Source organism: Gallus gallus, chromosome 26 (assembly GCF_016699485.2).
Source record: "Gallus gallus isolate bGalGal1 chromosome 26, bGalGal1.mat.broiler.GRCg7b, whole genome shotgun sequence".
Lineage (NCBI taxonomy): Eukaryota > Metazoa > Chordata > Aves > Galliformes > Phasianidae > Gallus > Gallus gallus.
Window position 1 is genome coordinate 1620384 of NC_052557.1, and position 18330 is coordinate 1638713.

At 54.6% G+C, this 18330-nt stretch overlaps 2 protein-coding genes across 6 annotated transcripts; both read left to right on the forward strand.

Moving 5' to 3' along the window:
• The first annotated feature begins 125 nt into the window (after nucleotides 1-125).
• SRSF3 (serine and arginine rich splicing factor 3) lies at nucleotides 126-6057 on the forward strand. 2 transcript variants are annotated; one of them, XM_040652697.2, is made up of 6 exons: nucleotides 126-230; nucleotides 950-1157; nucleotides 1874-2053; nucleotides 4204-4242; nucleotides 4914-5000; nucleotides 5225-6057. In XM_040652697.2, exons 2-6 carry the CDS (start codon nucleotides 1151-1153, stop codon nucleotides 5374-5376), a joined length of 465 nt encoding a protein of 154 aa, XP_040508631.1. In that variant the 5' UTR covers nucleotides 126-230; nucleotides 950-1150; the 3' UTR covers nucleotides 5377-6057. The 2 variants fall into 2 exon arrangements, with proteins under 2 accessions (XP_040508631.1, NP_001182483.1); NM_001195554.2 differs by having other exon boundaries at nucleotides 1919-2053.
• Nucleotides 6058-9051: 2994 nt separating this feature from the next.
• Nucleotides 9052-18276, forward strand: CDKN1A (cyclin dependent kinase inhibitor 1A). 4 transcript variants are annotated; one of them, XM_046904083.1, is made up of 4 exons: nucleotides 11486-12784; nucleotides 13549-13623; nucleotides 16377-16787; nucleotides 17180-18276. In XM_046904083.1, exons 3-4 carry the CDS (start codon nucleotides 16382-16384, stop codon nucleotides 17227-17229), a joined length of 456 nt encoding a protein of 151 aa, XP_046760039.1. In that variant the 5' UTR covers nucleotides 11486-12784; nucleotides 13549-13623; nucleotides 16377-16381; the 3' UTR covers nucleotides 17230-18276. The 4 variants fall into 4 exon arrangements, with proteins under 4 accessions (XP_046760038.1, XP_046760039.1, NP_001383265.1 ...); XM_046904082.1 differs by lacking the exons at nucleotides 11486-12784; nucleotides 13549-13623 and adding an exon at nucleotides 9052-9140; NM_001396336.1 differs by lacking the exons at nucleotides 11486-12784; nucleotides 13549-13623 and adding an exon at nucleotides 15116-15206.
• The last annotated feature ends 54 nt before the right edge of the window (nucleotides 18277-18330 follow it).

Genomic DNA, 18330 nt, shown 5'->3' on the forward strand with positions numbered 1-18330 from the left:
GGTTAGCGAGGGCGGGACACCGCGACCTGTCAATCAGAAGAACGGCGCCCTCTGATTCGTCTCAGAGCGGCGTCATGTGGGAGGGGACCGCCCATATATAACGGCGGGCGGGGCGGGCGCCAGCCGCCATTTTGTCCAGTGAGGAAAAACGGAGCGGGAGCCTCGTTGAGGGTCGAGTCGGCTGCAAATTTAGCGCGGGCTCCCTTCGCGCGCCCTCCCTCTTAGCATCGGTGAGGACCTTCACCTCGGAGAGTGGGGTGGGAGCGGCGCCCGCGGTCCCTTCCCCAGGAGGGCGGATGGAAGCGGCGGGGCCCGGCGGCGGCAAACAAAGAGCCGCCGCCATTTTGTAAAGCTGGGCCGCCGCTGCGCTGAGGGGAGCCGGGCGGGAAGGGAGCGAGTAGGCCGCGGGTCGCCCGTTGGAGCCCGCTCAGCGCCTTTCCTCCGCGGCTGCGGCCGGGGAGGCGAGGCGTGGCCGGGCGGGAGTCCCGGGGGTGCGCGGCGCTTCTCCCCGCCGCACGCACAGCGCTGAGGGGAGGTGCGGGCGGATCCGCCGGGTGCTCCGCGTGGCTGCGGCCGGGATCGGCGCTGCTGTCCCCGCGGCGCGGGCGGCTCTCCCCGCTCCGAGAACAATGGAGCGCTTCTCCCGCGCAGCGCTCCCCCTGCAGGCCCGGCCCCGGGGCCTGGGAGTGGGGCCGTGTCCTCTTCCGCAGTAGGGAGCATGGAAGTAAACACATATCCCCGAAATAATAAGCTCCAATGAAAATACCAGCCAGCTTTTTTTTTTTTTTTTTTGCTTTATCCCTGCTTTCCCTCGCCGCATTCAGAGGACAATATTTCTACCATATCACTGTTAAAACTTCCGAGAAAAGGAGCTAACTGAATTATTCCTTCCTTAACAACATTTTATGTTGTTAAATATGTGAGTTTTTTTCCCTTTTTCTTGTCTTAGCCATGCATCGTGACTCTTGTCCGCTGGACTGCAAGGTTTATGTGGGTAACCTTGGGAACAATGGCAACAAAACTGAACTAGAGCGAGCGTTTGGCTACTATGGACCACTGCGCAGTGTGTGGGTGGCGAGGAATCCTCCCGGTTTTGCCTTTGTGGAATTTGAAGATCCACGTGATGCAGCTGATGCTGTAAGAGAACTAGATGGAAGGTAAAACGTGCTTAATGTGTGTTGGGCTCATCTGGTGAAAATAAGAGAGTGTGGCTCGTGATGGTTTACAGTTGGAAAGTTTCAGCTGGCAGCATAATGCAGTATTTATTTGAGCAGTGATATAAGAATAGGCCTGTTTAATGGTGCAAAAATAGTACTGGGGTGGTTAATTTTCTGTTTTAACGTGGAACTTGAGTTAGATGTCACTTCAGCTTGGTTAATATTCAGTAGTTTCTTTTTAAAGAGCCAGATCTCAGTGAGACACTGCCTGGTTCCTGCTCTGGCTGCCTGAAGGGCATGGTGAGCTTTCAGAAGTGGCCAGACTTTGTATCTGTTAAGCTGTAGTCTACTTTGAATTCTGCATACTTTGCTAATTGCAGAATCCCAGGCCCCTAAGGGCTGGAGGGAACCCCTGGTGATCCATTAGTCCAGTTCTGCTCCCCGGCAGGTTCTCTAGAGCAGGTTGCACAGCAGAGCATCCAGGTGGGTTTTGGATATCTCCAGAGATGGAGACTTTGCCACCTCCTTGGGTAGCTTATTCAAGCAGAGAGAAGGAGAACCTCCCTCACTTCAGGGTATCATTGGCCATGGGGGCACACTGCTGGTTCGTGTTCACCCTGTTGGCCACTGGGTCACTGAAGTCCTTCTCTGCAGAATTTTTGTCTATTCCTTTTTCCCATGTGATTCTGTAGCTTGTCTTTCTTGTTTTTTTGCAGATAGTTGTTGGTGGAAATGTAACCAATGTCAACCTCTCTTCCCAGAACCCTCTGTGGGTGTCGTGTCAGAGTTGAGCTCTCCAATGGTGAAAAACGGAGTCGGAACCGCGGCCCACCTCCCTCCTGGGGCCGGCGCCCTCGAGATGACTACCGCAGAAGGAGTCCTCCTCCTCGCCGCAGGTACCTGAGGTTGAAGTACACTTGTAGAGCTCTTGGCACTTAGCATCATAGGAGCAGGCTTTTTAAAAGCATGTTGATAACATTCATCTATTTGATCACAATTCGGAGATTCCAAATGCTTTAAAAAGAAAGGAGAAAGAAAAAAGGCAAAAAAAAAAAAATGGAGGTGAACATAAATTGTGTTGAATGTTGGCTTTTGTCCTTAGGTCACTATGCAAGTTGGTAGTCAGCGCCCTCTGTCCTGGATTTATCCTCGTTCCTCTTAAAATCTGCTCATCTTCTAGTCACATTTTCCCTTTCTTCCCCATACTTCAACTTAGGTTGTTCCTTTCCTTTATTCCATAATGGCAAAACATGACATACAGCAGCTAAGCATTTTCATGCAGATGTGTTTCCCCGCTTTGTTTGTGCAGTTTAAATACTTAATAAGTAGGCAGCTGTTTAGTAATAGATGGAGTAACAGTTGCTCTGAACATCTAGAACCTTTACACTTTAGCGTCGGTTTGAAATTAAAGCATCGTGTGGCAATTCTGTCCCTTGAGATTTGCAAACCCAGCTCTAGAATGTAGCAGCGTTTTTGGTAACTGACACGTTCTTGGTCCCAGACTAGCTTGTCTGGTGCTTAATTCTGCAGCGTGGTTTTTGCAGGACTGAATTTACCTGTTGCAGGTGAGTGAAGTCCTCATGAGTCAGGGTTTCAAGCTTACCCTTTTGCTGTTGAAAAATAACACATTAGGAGTATTTGTTAGCTAATAGATGGTTGTACTGATGGCTTGTTTTTCATTTTTTTTATGCTTTTTGGTCCATCTATTAATAAAAATGAACCCGTTACAGAGTCACCATCATGTCTCTTCTCACCACCCTCTGAGTCTGCATTAGCCAGCCAACTAGCCCTTTCAGCGTCATGTGACCAGCGCGCCCCATTCAGCTTGGCTGGTGTCGTTTCACATGACCCAGGCATGGCCAGTCGTCAGGTTGCACCGCCCTTTGGTTCCCGAGCATGCTGTTTTCTCTCAGCCTTCTCTCCAACCTTAACCAAATCGGCAGCAGCCACCTCGACCGCCCACACATTCCCGGCCAATCAGCTCAGCTGTTTATTTACCAAATGTCTTCACAACAACTACAGCAGCAGCCTTCGGCTAACAAAAAAGCAGGAAAAATCCACAACACCCCCTTCGCCAACCAACTAAATACAACGCAACATCTGGCAAAACCTTTTCAGCAAATTCTTCTTGGCAGTCAGTCCGGCAGCCTCACCTCACCATTTCTAGCTTGTTGAAACCAAAAACTAGTAAGTTTTTCCTGCTTATACAGTTTACTGCTGGTTAAAATAAGGAGTAAGCGGCTTATAAGTAATTACTTTTCTCAATCAAAGGCTGGCTGTGCATAATTGAATGGTAACGTACCTATGTTGCTTGAGGAAACTTTTAAGGGTGATATGGAAAGTCTGACTGTAAATAACGTACAAACAAGTCTATTTGCATGTGAGATGCCAAACTAAATTGTAATGAAGCTCTAACAAACTTAGCTTTTCCTTGCAAAAAAAAAAAAAAATCCTATCACCTTTAAACGGTTTTACTAACAGTTTTCAGAACTTAAAACAATTACTTTTTGGGATGAACTGGGCCGAGCTAAGGTTATTTACTTTTTAAAGTAGTCTAAACACACTATGGCATTAAGAATGACAATCACAAATATGCAGTTCTAATGTAGCACTTAATGGCGTTGTCAATATTTACACTGAGCGCATTTTCACTTTTTTCCACTTGATATCTCTTTATGTCTTGTCATGGACCTTTTTGGCTTGCATGGGTTCCAAAACATTTGGTCTGTGCTATTTTTTGGAACCACTTGTGGGACTTTGGTGTGGTGTTTTGGGCAGTGTATTTAGTTGAAATGGAAGTGTTGCATTGGACAACTCTGCTATGAAGCATTCTTAGTTATAAGTGAAACGGTGATTGGAAATGTGCTGTTCACACCGAGCTTTGTTTATTGCCTAATCTTTCCATGCCTTTTACTGGATGATGGATGCCAGTTATTCTTGGCACGTTCCCAGGGCCCAACAGTGAGTTTGACAAGTTGGGAAATGCCTCACCCCGTTAATGCTGGAAGGATTGATAAAAAGCCTCACATTGTCTTTCTGGTTCTAGATCACCGCGAAGGAGAAGCTTTTCTCGTAGCCGCAGCAGGTACGTGCAGATCTGTTACTAAACATGGGCTGCTTTGTCTGATGTGTGGAAAGAAACGAGTGGATTCACGTTGGGGTTGTATCTGTGCATAGGTTCCCTGATAAGCATTGTAACTCAGCACACTGGAGGAATGGATTTGCTTGACCTTACTCAGCTACAGGAGATTCTGCAGTTATCATTTGAAAACTTCTTACTTCACTCTTTATATACGTGATGTTACACAGCTGTCCAGAGTCCCTTCCAGTTCTTTCAGATGCTGTGCTGCAGATACAGGTGATGAGGAGCAGAGCGCCCAGTGAGCGTGTCCAGCTCTGACCTGCTGCAGTGTGATAGGTAGTGAAGGCACAGCTGGTTTGTGTGACTCTTTCTGTAGCATTGCATAAGGTGTAGTAAAGGGTGCTTAAGTATATATTGATGCTGTGAGTTAGCTGAGGTAGTTACTTGGTACTGACTGGGCAGATTTAATCTGCTGTGGAGAAAAGCATAACCTGTTTACATCAGCGTGGTTTGTGTTGGATGGCACAAGCTGGTTATTCTCATAGCCTTGGAAAGGTTTTCCCCTGTTGAAACCTTAATGTCCTAAAGGCAATCTCTTGAGGTAGCCATGTAATCTTAACGAGTTCAGCTTCGTTCTGGTGTTAACAATCCTGTTGTGCTGCCATCTCTAACAGGTCCCTCTCCAGAGACAGAAGAAGAGAGAGATCACTCTCACGGGAGAGGAACCATAAGCCTTCTCGTTCCTTTTCCAGGTCTCGCAGGTAGGTAGCTCAGCATTCTTAGTAATACTGAGACGTGCTGTGGGGGAGAGCAATCTTAAGCCTCTTGTGAGGGCATTTACCTTGGAATTAAATGCTATTTTAATAATTGGAACAGCGTTGTAAAATGCTTACCTACCATGTGCTGGGTTGGGCTGGGAGGTTTGAAGCAGAACGTGCTGCCCTTAACACTCAAACTAATGTGTGGTTGGTTCTTCTTCTTCCAGTCGCTCCAGGTCAAATGAGAGGAAATAAGACTTTGAGAAGGAGCTGTGTACAGGAAGTCGTTAGATCTGAGTACGGGGAGTATGTACAGAACATTGTTTTGTTTTGGAATTTCATAAAGCTTGGTGCATTTTTAAAATGTTTTAGCTGTTGAACTTGCTTTGTTCCTTGTATCTTGTAACAGGTGGCAAATGTAAAGATGTGAATCTGTATATGGTTCTAAGCAGATCATATGAATTGTAATATTAATCACTTTTTACAATGTACCCTTACACTTAATTGTTTGTGTTGAATGGTTACCAGTTTGTCTTGCATAGATAATGTTTCTGATCTTGACATTGTGCAGTATGTGATTGCTGGGGTTCAGCCTGGGGGGGAGTGTGCAGCAAAGTTGTTTGTTGCAGAGTGGTGGCTGTGAGTGGTGGTGGTGCAGGAAAGGTGTAGGTGCTGCATAGTGCAGTACCAGCAGTCACATTGAGCCAGCGGTGTGAAAGGGAACGAGCAAGCTGCTGTTACCCACAGCTGTAGTTCTGACTTGGATTACCTGGAACAGAGCTCCTTTGTATTATGATATACAATTTTATAGCTTGTAGGGTCAGTTAATTTTGTACTTCATGTGACTAGAGTGCTTAAATAGATCTAGCTTGACCATCTATTCCAGGACTTCTGAATAGACCAAATACACAGCAGAACTGACAACTGGAGTGGATGTGTTGACTGTGTAATGGTACATTGTAAAAGTTGTGAATTAAACATTTCTTTACTGTACAAGAATTTTCATGTCACTTGTAAAATGTCTTTTGTGAGATCCTTGGGATTAAAGTTTTGGTTACAACTTGTTGTTCAGTGTTTAACTGAGTGCCTGCTACATACATTGCTACAGAACGCACAGCTGAACCTTAGGGTGTGGTTTGGATCCAGTGGAGGGAGCTTACACTCACATATCAGTGTAACACTGTAACAGAGAAGTGTTTAAATGATGCTGCAGTGTAAGAGACAGGTCACCATCTTCTCTTCCCTTGAAGCTGCCTACCTGCAGCTTTGTTCCATACCAGCTCACCTCTCTGGGACAGGGTGTCTTGTTGCCAGTGCATGTATAAGAACCAGCCTGGGTGAAAGAAGGAAATGCCAGCTTGGCCTCTAGATGAAGGCTGAGCTGTGCTCAGAACCAGCTGGAGGTTTGGAAGATGGTTCTTTTTGCATCCAAGATGTGGGTTGGTGATGCTTTGAGGTGTTTGTAATAGCAGTTTTGACAGTGCTGATCTGTAAGCTTTGCGTGAAGGCTTCAATTGAAGTGTAAAACCATGGCGTGGCTGAAGTGTGAGAGAGCTCCCACACAGCATGGCAGCTTCCCTGTATCCATCGGTTCTCACTGTGTGCACCTGGATTAAATCCATCTCACCTACCAGCCCTGCTGTGCAGCTGGGGGTGAAATGGCAGCAGGCTGCAGTGCACAGCTGTGACAGGAGGAGGTCCTGTTATGTATGTGTGGTACACAACTGATGGCTGTCAGTGGCATCAGGGAGACCTCGGCTGCTGACAGAAGGTGTTTTTTTGCAGCTATTTAGTTCTCTTATCTGGGAGGTTTGCTGCAGGAGCAGCGTTGTGTCCACAAAGAGGCAGGGAAGGCGTGGGTTATGCCGACCTTAAGAATTAATGTGTGTGTGTTGGGCTTTGTAAGGAGTTTAACGTTATATATTGATCCCGCTACGCAGGGCTGTGCTGGTGGTGGAAAACGACTGCTGCGTCTCATGGTGGATGTTTAAGCCTGACCTGCAGCCCTGGCACAGCTCAGGGGGTGTGTGGGTTGGTTCCCTTCTCTGCAGGGCGGTAGGAGCTGTGGCAGCCGGAGCACACGGGGGCGGCCGGCTCTGCGCTGCAGTGCGTGCTGTGCGCTCCCGGCAGAGGTCGGGCTGCTCCCGCTGCTGGTGCTGCTCACGCCCCGAAGACAAACAGCCGCTGGTTCGGATCAGGTTCGCTCCCAGAACGTTGGCAGCCCATCTCCTTGGGGGGATATCTGTGTTAGATGTCCAGCAAAGGGCTGGGATGGTATGGTGTGTCTCACACAGCTGTGTTCCCTTCTTTAACGTGTGCTTCTCCCAGGGTTTGATCTGTGGACGGGTCGAAGCTCCCATTGCCTGGCAGTTCGTCTCTGCTGGTGTCCTTCAGTATTTTCCAGAGCTGAGGGGAAAGGAGGCAAAGCACTGTGAAGCACTCCAGGCAGTGCACGCTCTGGAGCAGCAGGTTGTGAGTTTTGCACACAAGGGATGGCAGAACTGGAAATATGTCAGTTTCAGGTTGCTGACTTCACGTCTTACTCGCTTGAATGAGGAAGTTGGATCAGAACTGCTGCTCCATACATACACGGAGAGGGCGGTTTCCATAGAGCACAGCACTGCTTTTGTCTGATGGGAGGGGTTTAGATTGGAAACAAAATCAGCAACTTCTAAAGTGAGATGGGGAACTTGGAAAGGAGAGCAGTCCTCATAGGGCTTACGTGGCAAATGTCATTTCTAATGCAAGGCTGCATTCTGGGATTGCAACCTTCCAGTTCCCTTCTGTAACAGGGTAACAGTGTGGTGGAGATCACTTAATAATAACCATAGATCTACTTTGATATTAAATTAACCGGGAGGTTAATTGCTGACCTCCCAATGCCAGGGGTGCCTCTTTCCTCTCCGGGCGGTTCCTGAGCGGAGCGCTGCTGTCCCCGTGCGGCCACGGGCTGTCACAGCGCCTCGTCACCCCGTGACGTAGGGTTCCAGGTTGCCCCATTTCCTTCCATTTCTGCAGGCTTTGGTCACTGTCCCCACGCCCACATTCGTATCGCACCGCAGACGCCGTGTCCTCAAAGCGGTCACGAGGCGTCCCGCTGGGGTACACAGCTACAGCGACAGCCTCTCACACAAACAAAAGGGGAGAAGCGCAGTTCTGCCAGCTCAGGTTGGACTGCAGAACCCTCTCCTTTAGGCACCAAAGGCCGCTCTCAGCTCTCCCCACAGCCTTCTGTTCCCCGGGGCTGCACAGCCGCAGCTCTCAGCTGCTCCTCTCATGGAGGGGTTCCTTTCCTTGTGCTGCCTCACGGCCAGCAGCTGCACACCGGTGCTGCTCACAGCAGGGCTGTGCTCCATGCTTACACCCAGCTCATATGGGTTGCGTTGCGGTGAGCCAAGTGCATTTTGTACTTTGATTTGGTGAACCCAATGAGCATCTCAGCTGTGCTGGCCTTTGTAGGAACCCTCCTGACTTCCCAGAAATGCTGTTTGGGTATTTCAGTTGTGAAGTTTCACCCAGGCTGTTCTCCTGTGTTGCCTGGCACTGCTGTTGGTTATGTTCTGTTGCTGGTCAAACAAACATGGGCTGCAATAAACAGCAGATCCAGGCAAACATCAGATAGCCTGTGCAATGAGAACACCATGTTCCCAAGTGATTCATTCGTCTATTATTTAATAATTCAGAAGCTGCCATAACTATTAGTTGAACAAATCTTCACACTGACTCGACCCTGCTTGGTCCTCAAAGCAATTGTAGCTGTCTGTTTTTGGTTGCTTGCTTTTAGGGAGGAAATCCAACCAGGGGACCATCCATCCTCCGCAGCCACGTTCAGCTTTCAGCGCCGTCCCCTCCCTGTGCTGCTGGGATTCATCCCACGACAACCAGAGCCACACGTTCCTCCTCTGGGCACTCAGCACTGCCAGCAGCGGAGCAGCATTGCACCTCCATCCTTGTCCGTGCCAATGCCTTCGGTGAGCAGCAGTATCAGGGTGGAGCAGCAGTATCAGGGTGGGGCACCCTGTCACCCTGGTGCCACGTTCTTGCTGGCTGGGAGATCGCCGCCACCAGCTGTGAGTGAGGAGCTTTATCTCTGCTGCTCGCACAGGCTGCAGCCTGGCCTGAACGCTGCTCTTCCTGCTGCTGGTGAGCGGGGAATTGATGGGCTTTTCATGCGTGACTACTCTAAGCTTTCTGGGAGGAGGTTGCCACAGCTGAAGATAGGGTTCAGGTGCGGTGTGCTGCTGCTCCTGCCAACGTTCATTCTGATGGCCAGGTTACAATTCCTGCCCAGGAGCTCCTGGCTGAGGGCTCACCAGCTGCACTGCGAGATTGGACATGAACTGGTGAAGAGGTTTTTGGCCAATTCTACGGACACTGTCAGGTTTTCATGCCTCCTGTTTCATCACCTCTTTTCTCTCCCTCCTGCTCTTTTTCTTGCATGTTACAGTTGGTTGTCTGGAAATCTTCTGGTCCTACAAAACTCACTTTTCTTACAGGAGGACAGGGAGGGTTCTGCAAAGAGTCACTGCTGGTGGGTGAAGCATGGGGCACTGCTTCACTGCTGACAGCACCTCCAAATCCAGCAAATCTCCTTTCCTGGGCTCCATATGGATTCTCATAGACAAGGCAGAGAAACTAGACAGGAAACCAGAAGGAAAAGGGTTTATATGGGTACAAGGAAACCCTCAGCTCTCGTCCTCCTCTGGCGGGGCTGGGCAATGCTCCACCTCACTCCTATCAGCACCACTGGGGGCACAGACCGGGGTGAACTGCTGCTGGGAGGGACTGACATGTGAAAAGGAAAGTGTAACTGAGCCTCTCCTTGGCAGCTGTCACACTGCTGCTCGTGGCTCTGCAGGATGTTGTGCTCACAAGTCCTGCTCCATCCGGGCTCTGCAGCAGCTGTGCAGTCTGCCTGCCTGCACTGAAACGTGTGGCACAGTGAGGAGATGCTGACACACGGCGAGGCGCTGCTGAAGTGGGCTGATACACGGCCTGCAGAGCCGGGCGTCGGGGCTCCGCGTGGGCACAGTCAGGGCGTGATGAGTGCAGCCGCTGCTCCTGTGCTGCTCCCGTCTGATCGCTTTGGGCTGAGGGAGCTGTGCTGGGCCAGGGCTCTGCAGGCAGGCACTGTGAGCAAGCGTTACTCAGCTGCCCTCCGTAGGAACACGCGTGGTTGTAAAGGGCCAGATTGTGCTCCCGGTGGGCTTCAGGCAAACCCACGGCTGGTGCAGAAAGGCAGCCTCCATCAGCAGTGCTGTGTGTGCGCGTTGTCTGCTGGGAGAAGGTGACGTGGGTCATCAGCTTCCCACTGCACCACCAACCCACGCTCCATGCCTCTGGATGCCTGTAAGGAATGCTCACATGCAGACGGGTGGGGTCGGAGCAGTCCCCATCCTCCTCTACCTGCTGCCACCCCAATGGGAAGCTTCTCCCAGGAAGGGCTGCACTGAGACGGGAAGCTGTGAACCTTCTGGATCGATCTTTCCCTTTCCAAGGAGGTTTGCAAGAAGGTAAAAGGGAGCTAAAAGGGCCCAGAGCTGTGCGTGCAGATCTATGCTTCAGCCCTCCTGGCAGCACCAGGCTCTGCTGGTGGCAGTGGAGTCCTCCCCATCCACGGAGTCCTCCTCATCTGATGGGAATTTGGCACCCAGCGAGCAGCCAGCAAATAACCACCCAAACACACAGCCAGGTACAGAACCACAAGGAACAATGAGCCCCTTTGCTGCCAGCTGCAAAAAATAACAGCGCAAAGCTCCCGAGCCGCTCATGGAAAGTCAGTGGAGCAATTACGTTAATGACTATGAATGGGGCTAAAAACAATCTTGGATGAAAATGAGTGAGGGGCTGAATGAAGAGAACAATTCATAGCTCGGCTCCAGGAATATTTCCAGTATGAAGCCTTGTTTTAGGGACTGCTTCATCTGCAATTTGTGCTCGTTGGGACTCTATTTCCACTCTGCTGGGTCCGGTGGCTCATCAAAATGCCTTCATAAATGGAGCAAACAAGGGCTGTATACGGCAGGGAAACAGTCAATTAACACGATCCAAGTTCTTTTAGGGGCAGAGTTAATCAAGCATTCAGCGTTTTGTCATTCTTGTCTTTCTTTCCTGGGAAAATCCTATTAGTTATAAAATCACTTAATTGGGCACTTCAAAGAGCTGATGGGAAAACAGCCTTCGCCGGGATATAAACGCCATTCAGCCGAACACTGGGGCTCATTTAGGCTGCTGCTGGAGCGTGAGCGTTTCATTAAGAGCCTTCACGTCCCCCCCTCGAAAGAAAAAGGCTTGTTAGCAGAGATAACAAAACCCTTACGGATCTGAATCCTGCTGAGGAGGGCTTTCAGCGCCCGGATACTCCCGGCGTCGCTTCGTGCCGTGGTCCCCATCGGAGCATCCCGCACCTATCCGAAGTGATGCACTTTAAGTGAACGTGGAGCTCTGCTTCTCAGAGCCGGGCGGTTTCACACCTCCTCGGGGTGTTCCCAGCAGTGAGGGGACGGTTTGCTTTGTGCCCCATGGGGGATGGACTCAGCCCCAGCCGGTGCTCGGGGTGCTGTGCCTTGCAGGACGGCAGTGCCAGGGCCGTGTGCTCCGTGTCACAGAGCCGGCGCAGGGCTGGAGGGCTCTGGGGCAGAAGGGCCCTTTGCTGGGAGCACAAAGTCAAAGGGGCTTTGTATTGAGGCATGGAAAAACTGCCAAAGAACGGACGCGGTGATCTCAGCCCCCTCATTATCAGGTTGGCTTGGGCAGAAATTGAGGCTTTTGTAGAGATTGAGTTCGTGGTGCCTTGAAGAGCAGCAGTGTGTCATCGCCTCCATCAGCCCGGGTGGCACACAGGGGTCCATCTGCCTGAGCCCTTCTGCTTCTTCCCTCTACGTGGATCCATCCAATGGGAGCGCTGTGTTTCCCATCAATCCGTGTCTCAGTGCACCTCCCAGCACCACCAGACTGCGAAGCAGCGCACTGGGCCAGGAGCTCTGCTCAGTTCCTGCCGTCACCGCTGGGTTTGGTGGTCTATCAGTGACATTCTGTGCTCTGCCTTTAGCAAACTCTCCCATGTGAGTCCACGTAAAGCAGTCCAGAGCACGGACTGCACTTCAGCAACCCAACCCACCAGGAGGTTTCTTGGCACACCGTTCTTTGCTATGGGCTCAGGATGTGTGACTCCACGGTGCCAAAGGGCCCAAAGCCCCATTCCGTCCCCCAGCTCACACCATTCCCGTTCCCCTGCAGCCTCCATCCATCCCCCAGCACCGGGTGCTGCTCACTGCATCCCCAGCAGTGAAACTCAATGTCAGAGGAACTTTGCCCAGGCACGCTCCTCCACTGCTGCTGAGCACGGGCTGACTCACAGCTCCCTGCCTGCTGTGAATAATGTTTGCATACGTGTCTGAGGCCGCTTCCTCTGCCCTGGGACCTACCTGGGGAGAGGAAACGCTCCCAAAGGATTTTCCCAGCCCTGATAGCACATCCTGTCTGCTTTAAGTGCCTTAGAAGGGGGATGCTTTGAACTTGGGAGATTTGCATTCATTTAGTATATCGCTTTTGCCATCAGCCCTTAGGATCTGTTTTCCAAGCAAATCACAAGGAGGGATTCCCCCACAGCGATGTCATGGAGGTTGGGGACAGCCCTCGCAGTGGGTGAGGATGGGACGGGGGTGGCAGCTCGAATGTGGGGCTGCACCTGGAGGGGAGAAGGAAGCACCGTCCCCAGCACGGCTCCCGGTTCTCGTCCTGCCTGGCCCCCAGTCCGACCTCTTCCTACCACAGGATTGAATGTTGTGAGTCACCTTTGGGCTTTTCCTTAGTTCCTGCACCACCTTCCGCATTAATCACACTTTTTTTTCCCCTTTTTGCTGATGATGCCACTGCAGACTTTACCACGCGCTGCCTGACCCAGACCCCAATGCCGTTCCTCTTCCACTTCCCATTTCCTCTGCACATTGGTTCCACAACAGCATCTCAACCCAACCTCATCCCATCCCATCCCCAGCCCAACCCCATCCCAACTTCATCCCATCCCCATCCCAACGCCATCTCATCCCATCCCCAACCCAACCCCCATTCCACCCTCGTCTCAACCCCACCCCATCCCAACTTCATCCCCAACCCAACCCCATCCCATCCCCAACCCAACCCCCATTCCATCCCCATCTCAACCCCATCCCATCCCATCCCATCCCCATCTCATCCCCAACCCCACTCCATCTCCATCCCAACCCCACCCCAGCCCCATGGACACCACAAAGGACGCCCGCCATGTGCTGCCTCACCCTGGGATGTGCCCCTCCAAATGTAACTTGGAGGACTGGCAGCAGCCAAACTGATATACATTCATCTCACATCACTCTGCTTCATTCTCGCCTCCCTGCAGCACTCTCACTCTTGCATCAGCAGTCATCACTGCAGATCGCACTCCTCCATCTGCTTCAAAAAGCTGCCAGCTCTGACAGCCTCATTCTCTCTTTGATATGTCAGAGGGTTTTATTTAGAAGATCTCACTGAAGCAGTGAGCATCCTCTTGGTACACACTTCTCCTTCCCAGAGCCCCGGACAGCAGCAGCAGCACCTTCATCACATCCAGAGGGAGGGGAGCAGCAAACTGCAACGCGAGCAGTTGGTGAGGAGATGAGAGGAGATTGGTGGGAGCTGCTCCTGCAAAAAATCCTTCCCATGGGAATGCAATAGCAACAACTGCCTGTGAGGCAGGGCTGCGCCAGCGCTCCCTTTCCCCTCTCAGTGTGTGCAGAGCAGGAGCACGGGTTGAGTCTGTTGTGCCCATCACCCCCTGGAGATTCAGCAGCGCTCAGCTCCAGCCCCCGGATGGCCAGCATGGATTTTGTGCAACATGCAGTATTAATTTTGGATGCTTTTGCATTCCCCAAATGCTTGCAGGGTCCTTTCCTCCCCATCCCATCCCACACTGCCCATCCGGAGGGAGCCAACCCCAAAGCAACCTCCTTGGCCTGGCCGGGTGCTGCAGGAGGAACCGATGCTGGAAAACACTGCTGTGTGACGGAGCTGCCTGCAGCCAAACATGTCCAAACATATCCTCTATCTGCTGGGGCCGAGGCAGCTGTTGGTCCAGCCTGGAAACAGATGCACGGGGGCTTTGCACACGGAGGGTCCCACTGCCAGCAGGGCTCAGCCGCAGCCCCCCCTGCTGCAAAGGTGCCCACCGCCCTGCAGAAGTGCTTTCACTTGAGTAGAGCATTGCCTGCCATCACGCTGCCATCTCCTTGCACCCCAAGCACTGTGTTTGCACCCTCACTGCCCCAGTCATCGTGCCGGGGCAGTTTGCACTGTGCTGAGCGGTGCCGCAGCACCCGACCCCCATGCAGCCCACCGAGCTGAGCCTGAGGTCACAAACCCTGGGGCTGTGGGGCACAGCGGAGCAGTGTGGGGCTGAGCACCCTCTGTTGTAACCCTGTGGGAGCTGTGCTGGGCTCAGACCTTCCCTGCTGCAGGCTGGGGGGGCACTTTGCAGTGGGGCTACACGTCCCTACAGGCAGTACCCAGCTTGCTGCATGCAGGACATGCACAGGCTTGTTCCTGCTGCTTGCTGAGCTCAGGCCAACGGGTGCTCCCCGGCCCGCTTCACCGCTTGGGGGGTCCGCTGGCAGAGCAGAGCCCACCCCGGGGCAAAACTCCCATAGGAACGCCCGGGGATGGCCCTGCAGGGCCGGGGCTGAGCCCGGGGAGCATCACCCGGAGCCGGACCCCCCCACAACCCCCGTGACCCCCCCGGGGCTCCCCGTGATTGCAGCATCCCACGGAAATTCTGCACTGCGGTGCCCCAGGAGGGGCCGCGATGGGGTGCGGGGTCCCCAATCACAGCAAAGCCGCACTGAAGGTCACTGCGCGCCCTCCCGCATCCCTTGGAGCGGGTGGGGTTCCCCCATCGCGCTGGAGGCGACGCCTCGCCTTCCATATGGGGGTCCCTGCAGCCCCGATGATGGGGGGGTCCCACACCGGGGGATGGGAATCGCCGAACCCCCCCCGCGATAAGAGCTGCCGTGCGGGCGGGGCGCGGCGGGGGGGAAATCCCGGGCGACGCCGTGAGGCCCCTCCCTGCCCCGCTATAAAGGGCGGAGTGCGGCTCCGGGAACCGCAGAGTGACGCGGAGCGCGGGGTGAGTGCGGGTGTGCCGTGCGGGGGTCGGAGAGCGACTGCGCTACAGCAACGGCGGGGCGATGGGAAAGGGTGGGTGACGGGGAGGGGAAAGAGGGGGTGATGGGGGGGGGGAGGGGGGGTGATAGGCTGCCATGGGCTGCTGTGTCCGCTCCGGTGCTGCGGGAGCTGTGGGCGGTGCCGGGTCGGGTCGGGTCGGCTGTGGGGCACCGCAGTCGGGTTTGGGTGCCGGGCTGCGTTCCCCGCCGCTGTCCGCGGGGCGCCGTTCGGAGCCTCCATCCCTCCGAGCCGCTCCGTCCCCGCGCTGTGCGCTGTGCGGTCCCTCCGGGAGCGGCAGCGGTGCGGTGCGGTGCGGCGGTTCCTCCCGCAGCGCTTTGACAGCTGAGCGCTGCGGGGCGCCGCTCCGCTCCTCCCGTGTGCGGGGCTGCGCTGAGCGCTCCGTGCGGGGCCGGGACGGGTCCGTCACCCCCCGCCCCCCCCCCACCTGCCGCGGCCGCCGGGACATGCTGGGACTTGCCTGGCGCTGAGCTCACCCCGCTGATAGGAAGCGGCTATTTTTACGCGCGGTGTGGGCGATCCATCTCCGGGGGGGGGCGATGAGGGGCAGAGCGGTCCCTACGGAGGGAGGGGCGGCGGGGCGGGGTGGGGGTGCGCACCTGTGGTGATCCCAGCTTTGGGTGGGGGGGGGGAGATGACGAAAGCTGCCGCGCCCCTTTCCAGCACCGCCCTCACACCGCGAAGGGATGCGGGTATTTCCCCCCCCCCGCCCCACGAATGCGTTTCTGGCTGCTCCAAAAGCATCGCATCCCATCCCGGCTTTGCTCTGATAACCGCTCACCCTATGGGGGTCCCTCTGCCCCACGCGTGCTTTGGACGGAGCGCCCTCACGCTCCCATGGAAGTCAAAGCTGTTGGCATTGATTTGAAAGAAAACCAACAGTTCTTCCCCCCCCCCCCCCCCCCCCCCCCGGTTGCCCAACGGCTCCTTGCAGACGAGGAGGTGCTCAGCGGGCTGCTGGGCTGCGTTCTTCAGATGAACAAACCAACCAGGAAAACAACATCCTCATTGCTTCACCTGCCCCCGTGCCGCCCTCACTCGTGCTCTGCCCTATGGCCCTATGGCCAAGGCCATTAACGCCCCTCTGTGTGAGCCCAGGAGTGCTGGCGGGTCCCGTTCTGTGCACAGCTCTGCCCCACTCACTGCCCTGGGCTCACATCCCCCTCTGTGTCCCTCTCCCTGCAGCCGCAATGCCGCTGTCGCAGAGCAGGGCCGGCCCGATGCCGTGCAGCAGCAAAGCGTGCAGGAACCTCTTCGGCCCCGTAGACCACGAGCAGATCCAGAACGACTTTGAGCAGCTGTTGAGGCAGCAGCTGGAAGAAGCTCAGCGGCGCTGGAACTTCAACTTCGAGACCGAGACGCCCCTGGAAGGGCACTTCAAGTGGGAGAGGGTCCTGCTGGCCGAGCAGCCCCCCTGGGAGGCCTTCAGCCTGGCCAAGGCCACCAGCGGCGGTGACAATGGGAGCTCAGCGCCCCGCCGGGTCCCCCCCAGGGATGGTGTCGGTGGGGCTCATCGTGGGGCAGCCCAGCAGAGCTCAGAGCTCTCCGGGGTCGGTTCTCCCCAGCGCTTGAAACGCGGGCAGACCACCATCAAAGGTGAGTGGTGGAGGTGTGGTGTCCCTCTGGGTGCCGTTGGTGGTGCCGTGGAAGGGGCTGAGTGCTTGAGGTGGTTTGTGGCCGTGGGACCACCCTTCGTGCATACCATCTTTTGAGGGGAGAGGCTGCAGACTGGCTGGAGGGTGGGCAGCAGGACCAGACACGGATGTCCCATAGGCAAAAAAAACGCCCCAGAACAGTTCAGTCCCCGTGGCCAGAAGTCCTTGGGCTCAGCGGGGGAGTTGTGGTGGTGGGATGGAGCCCTGCAGGGCCCCGTGAGGGTGTGAAGCTTTGGAGGTGTGAGCACACCTGGCTGGGGTTGCGGTGCTGCCCTGGGAACAGCCCTCCCCTTCTGCTCCTGACGCGTCCCAACTTCTCTTCCTGCCCTGCAGACTTCTACGGCTCCAAGAGAAGAGTTGTCCACGATAAGCCCAAGCTGTGACTGCTGCTGCTGAGGATGGGTGCTGATGCTGACGTGCCCTGGGGGCGCCGTGGCTCTTTCCCTGCCCTGTACTGTCTAAGCTGTCTGTACGAAGCAATGCCGAGTCTGTAGTTCCCTATTTATGAGTAGCTCTGGGGTCCTGAGGGGCCCACACTGTGCAATGTATAGGAAGAGCCCACGCTGAAGACCACGGAAGGGACTGAGGAGGACTGGAATGGGGCAGGTGGGGCTGAGGGTGTCCCCTGCCCCGTGTTGCTGTGGCCCAGCACCGTCCCTGCAGCATCCTGGTGCCCGGCTGTGGTCCGTCACCGTCTGCTGCCCTGCATGGAGCAGCTCCAGAACCCTCAGAGCCTCACTGGTGTGGATCACAGCTGGGTGTGAGCCCTGCGTGGAGCTGCTCCCAGTGACTCAGCGATGCATTTGTCACAGAGCGGTGACAAATGTGCTGGAGGTGCCCCGTGGGGCCAGCACTGCTCGGGAGGCTCTGGGCTGCTCCGGGCTCTGCTGACCCATGGCTGGCTGTGTTCCTGGTGTGGCGTTGGCTCGCTGTGCCTCATTCAATGCTGACACTAAGCTGGATGGAGAGCTGCTGCTGCTTGGCACTGCCAGGCTGCTCCAGGGGCGGAGCGCTGCTCAGCAGCAGCTGGAAGAAGTGACAGCCCTCTCCTGGACTGTTTCCTGCTTTGGGGCTGGGGGAGAGGACCCCGGCCTGGCTCTGCAGAGCAGCTGCTGTTGTCTCTGTGACCCAGGGGTGTCCTGTAGGATGCAGCCCTGCTCTCGAGGCTCTCCACGCTGTTGGGTCTCAGCACTTTCACTGGGTTCCCCTCCTGCCCCTCTGTGCTGGGACTCGAAGCGGCACAGGGTGGTCCCAGGCAGAGGAGGTGGGCGCTGCTCCCAGCTCATCCCGTGATGCACTTTGCTGTCGGAGATGCTGGCAAGTGCCCAGCACTACGTGTTTATTTATGAGAATGCTATTTGGGGCTTCTTGGAAGGGGAAATAACCTGTTTGTCTGTGTGTGTAACTGAATAAACACTCGTCTCATGGAAGGGAACGGGTGGCTGTTAATGGGAATAACTGCTGTGGGGTGCACTGGGAGGGGG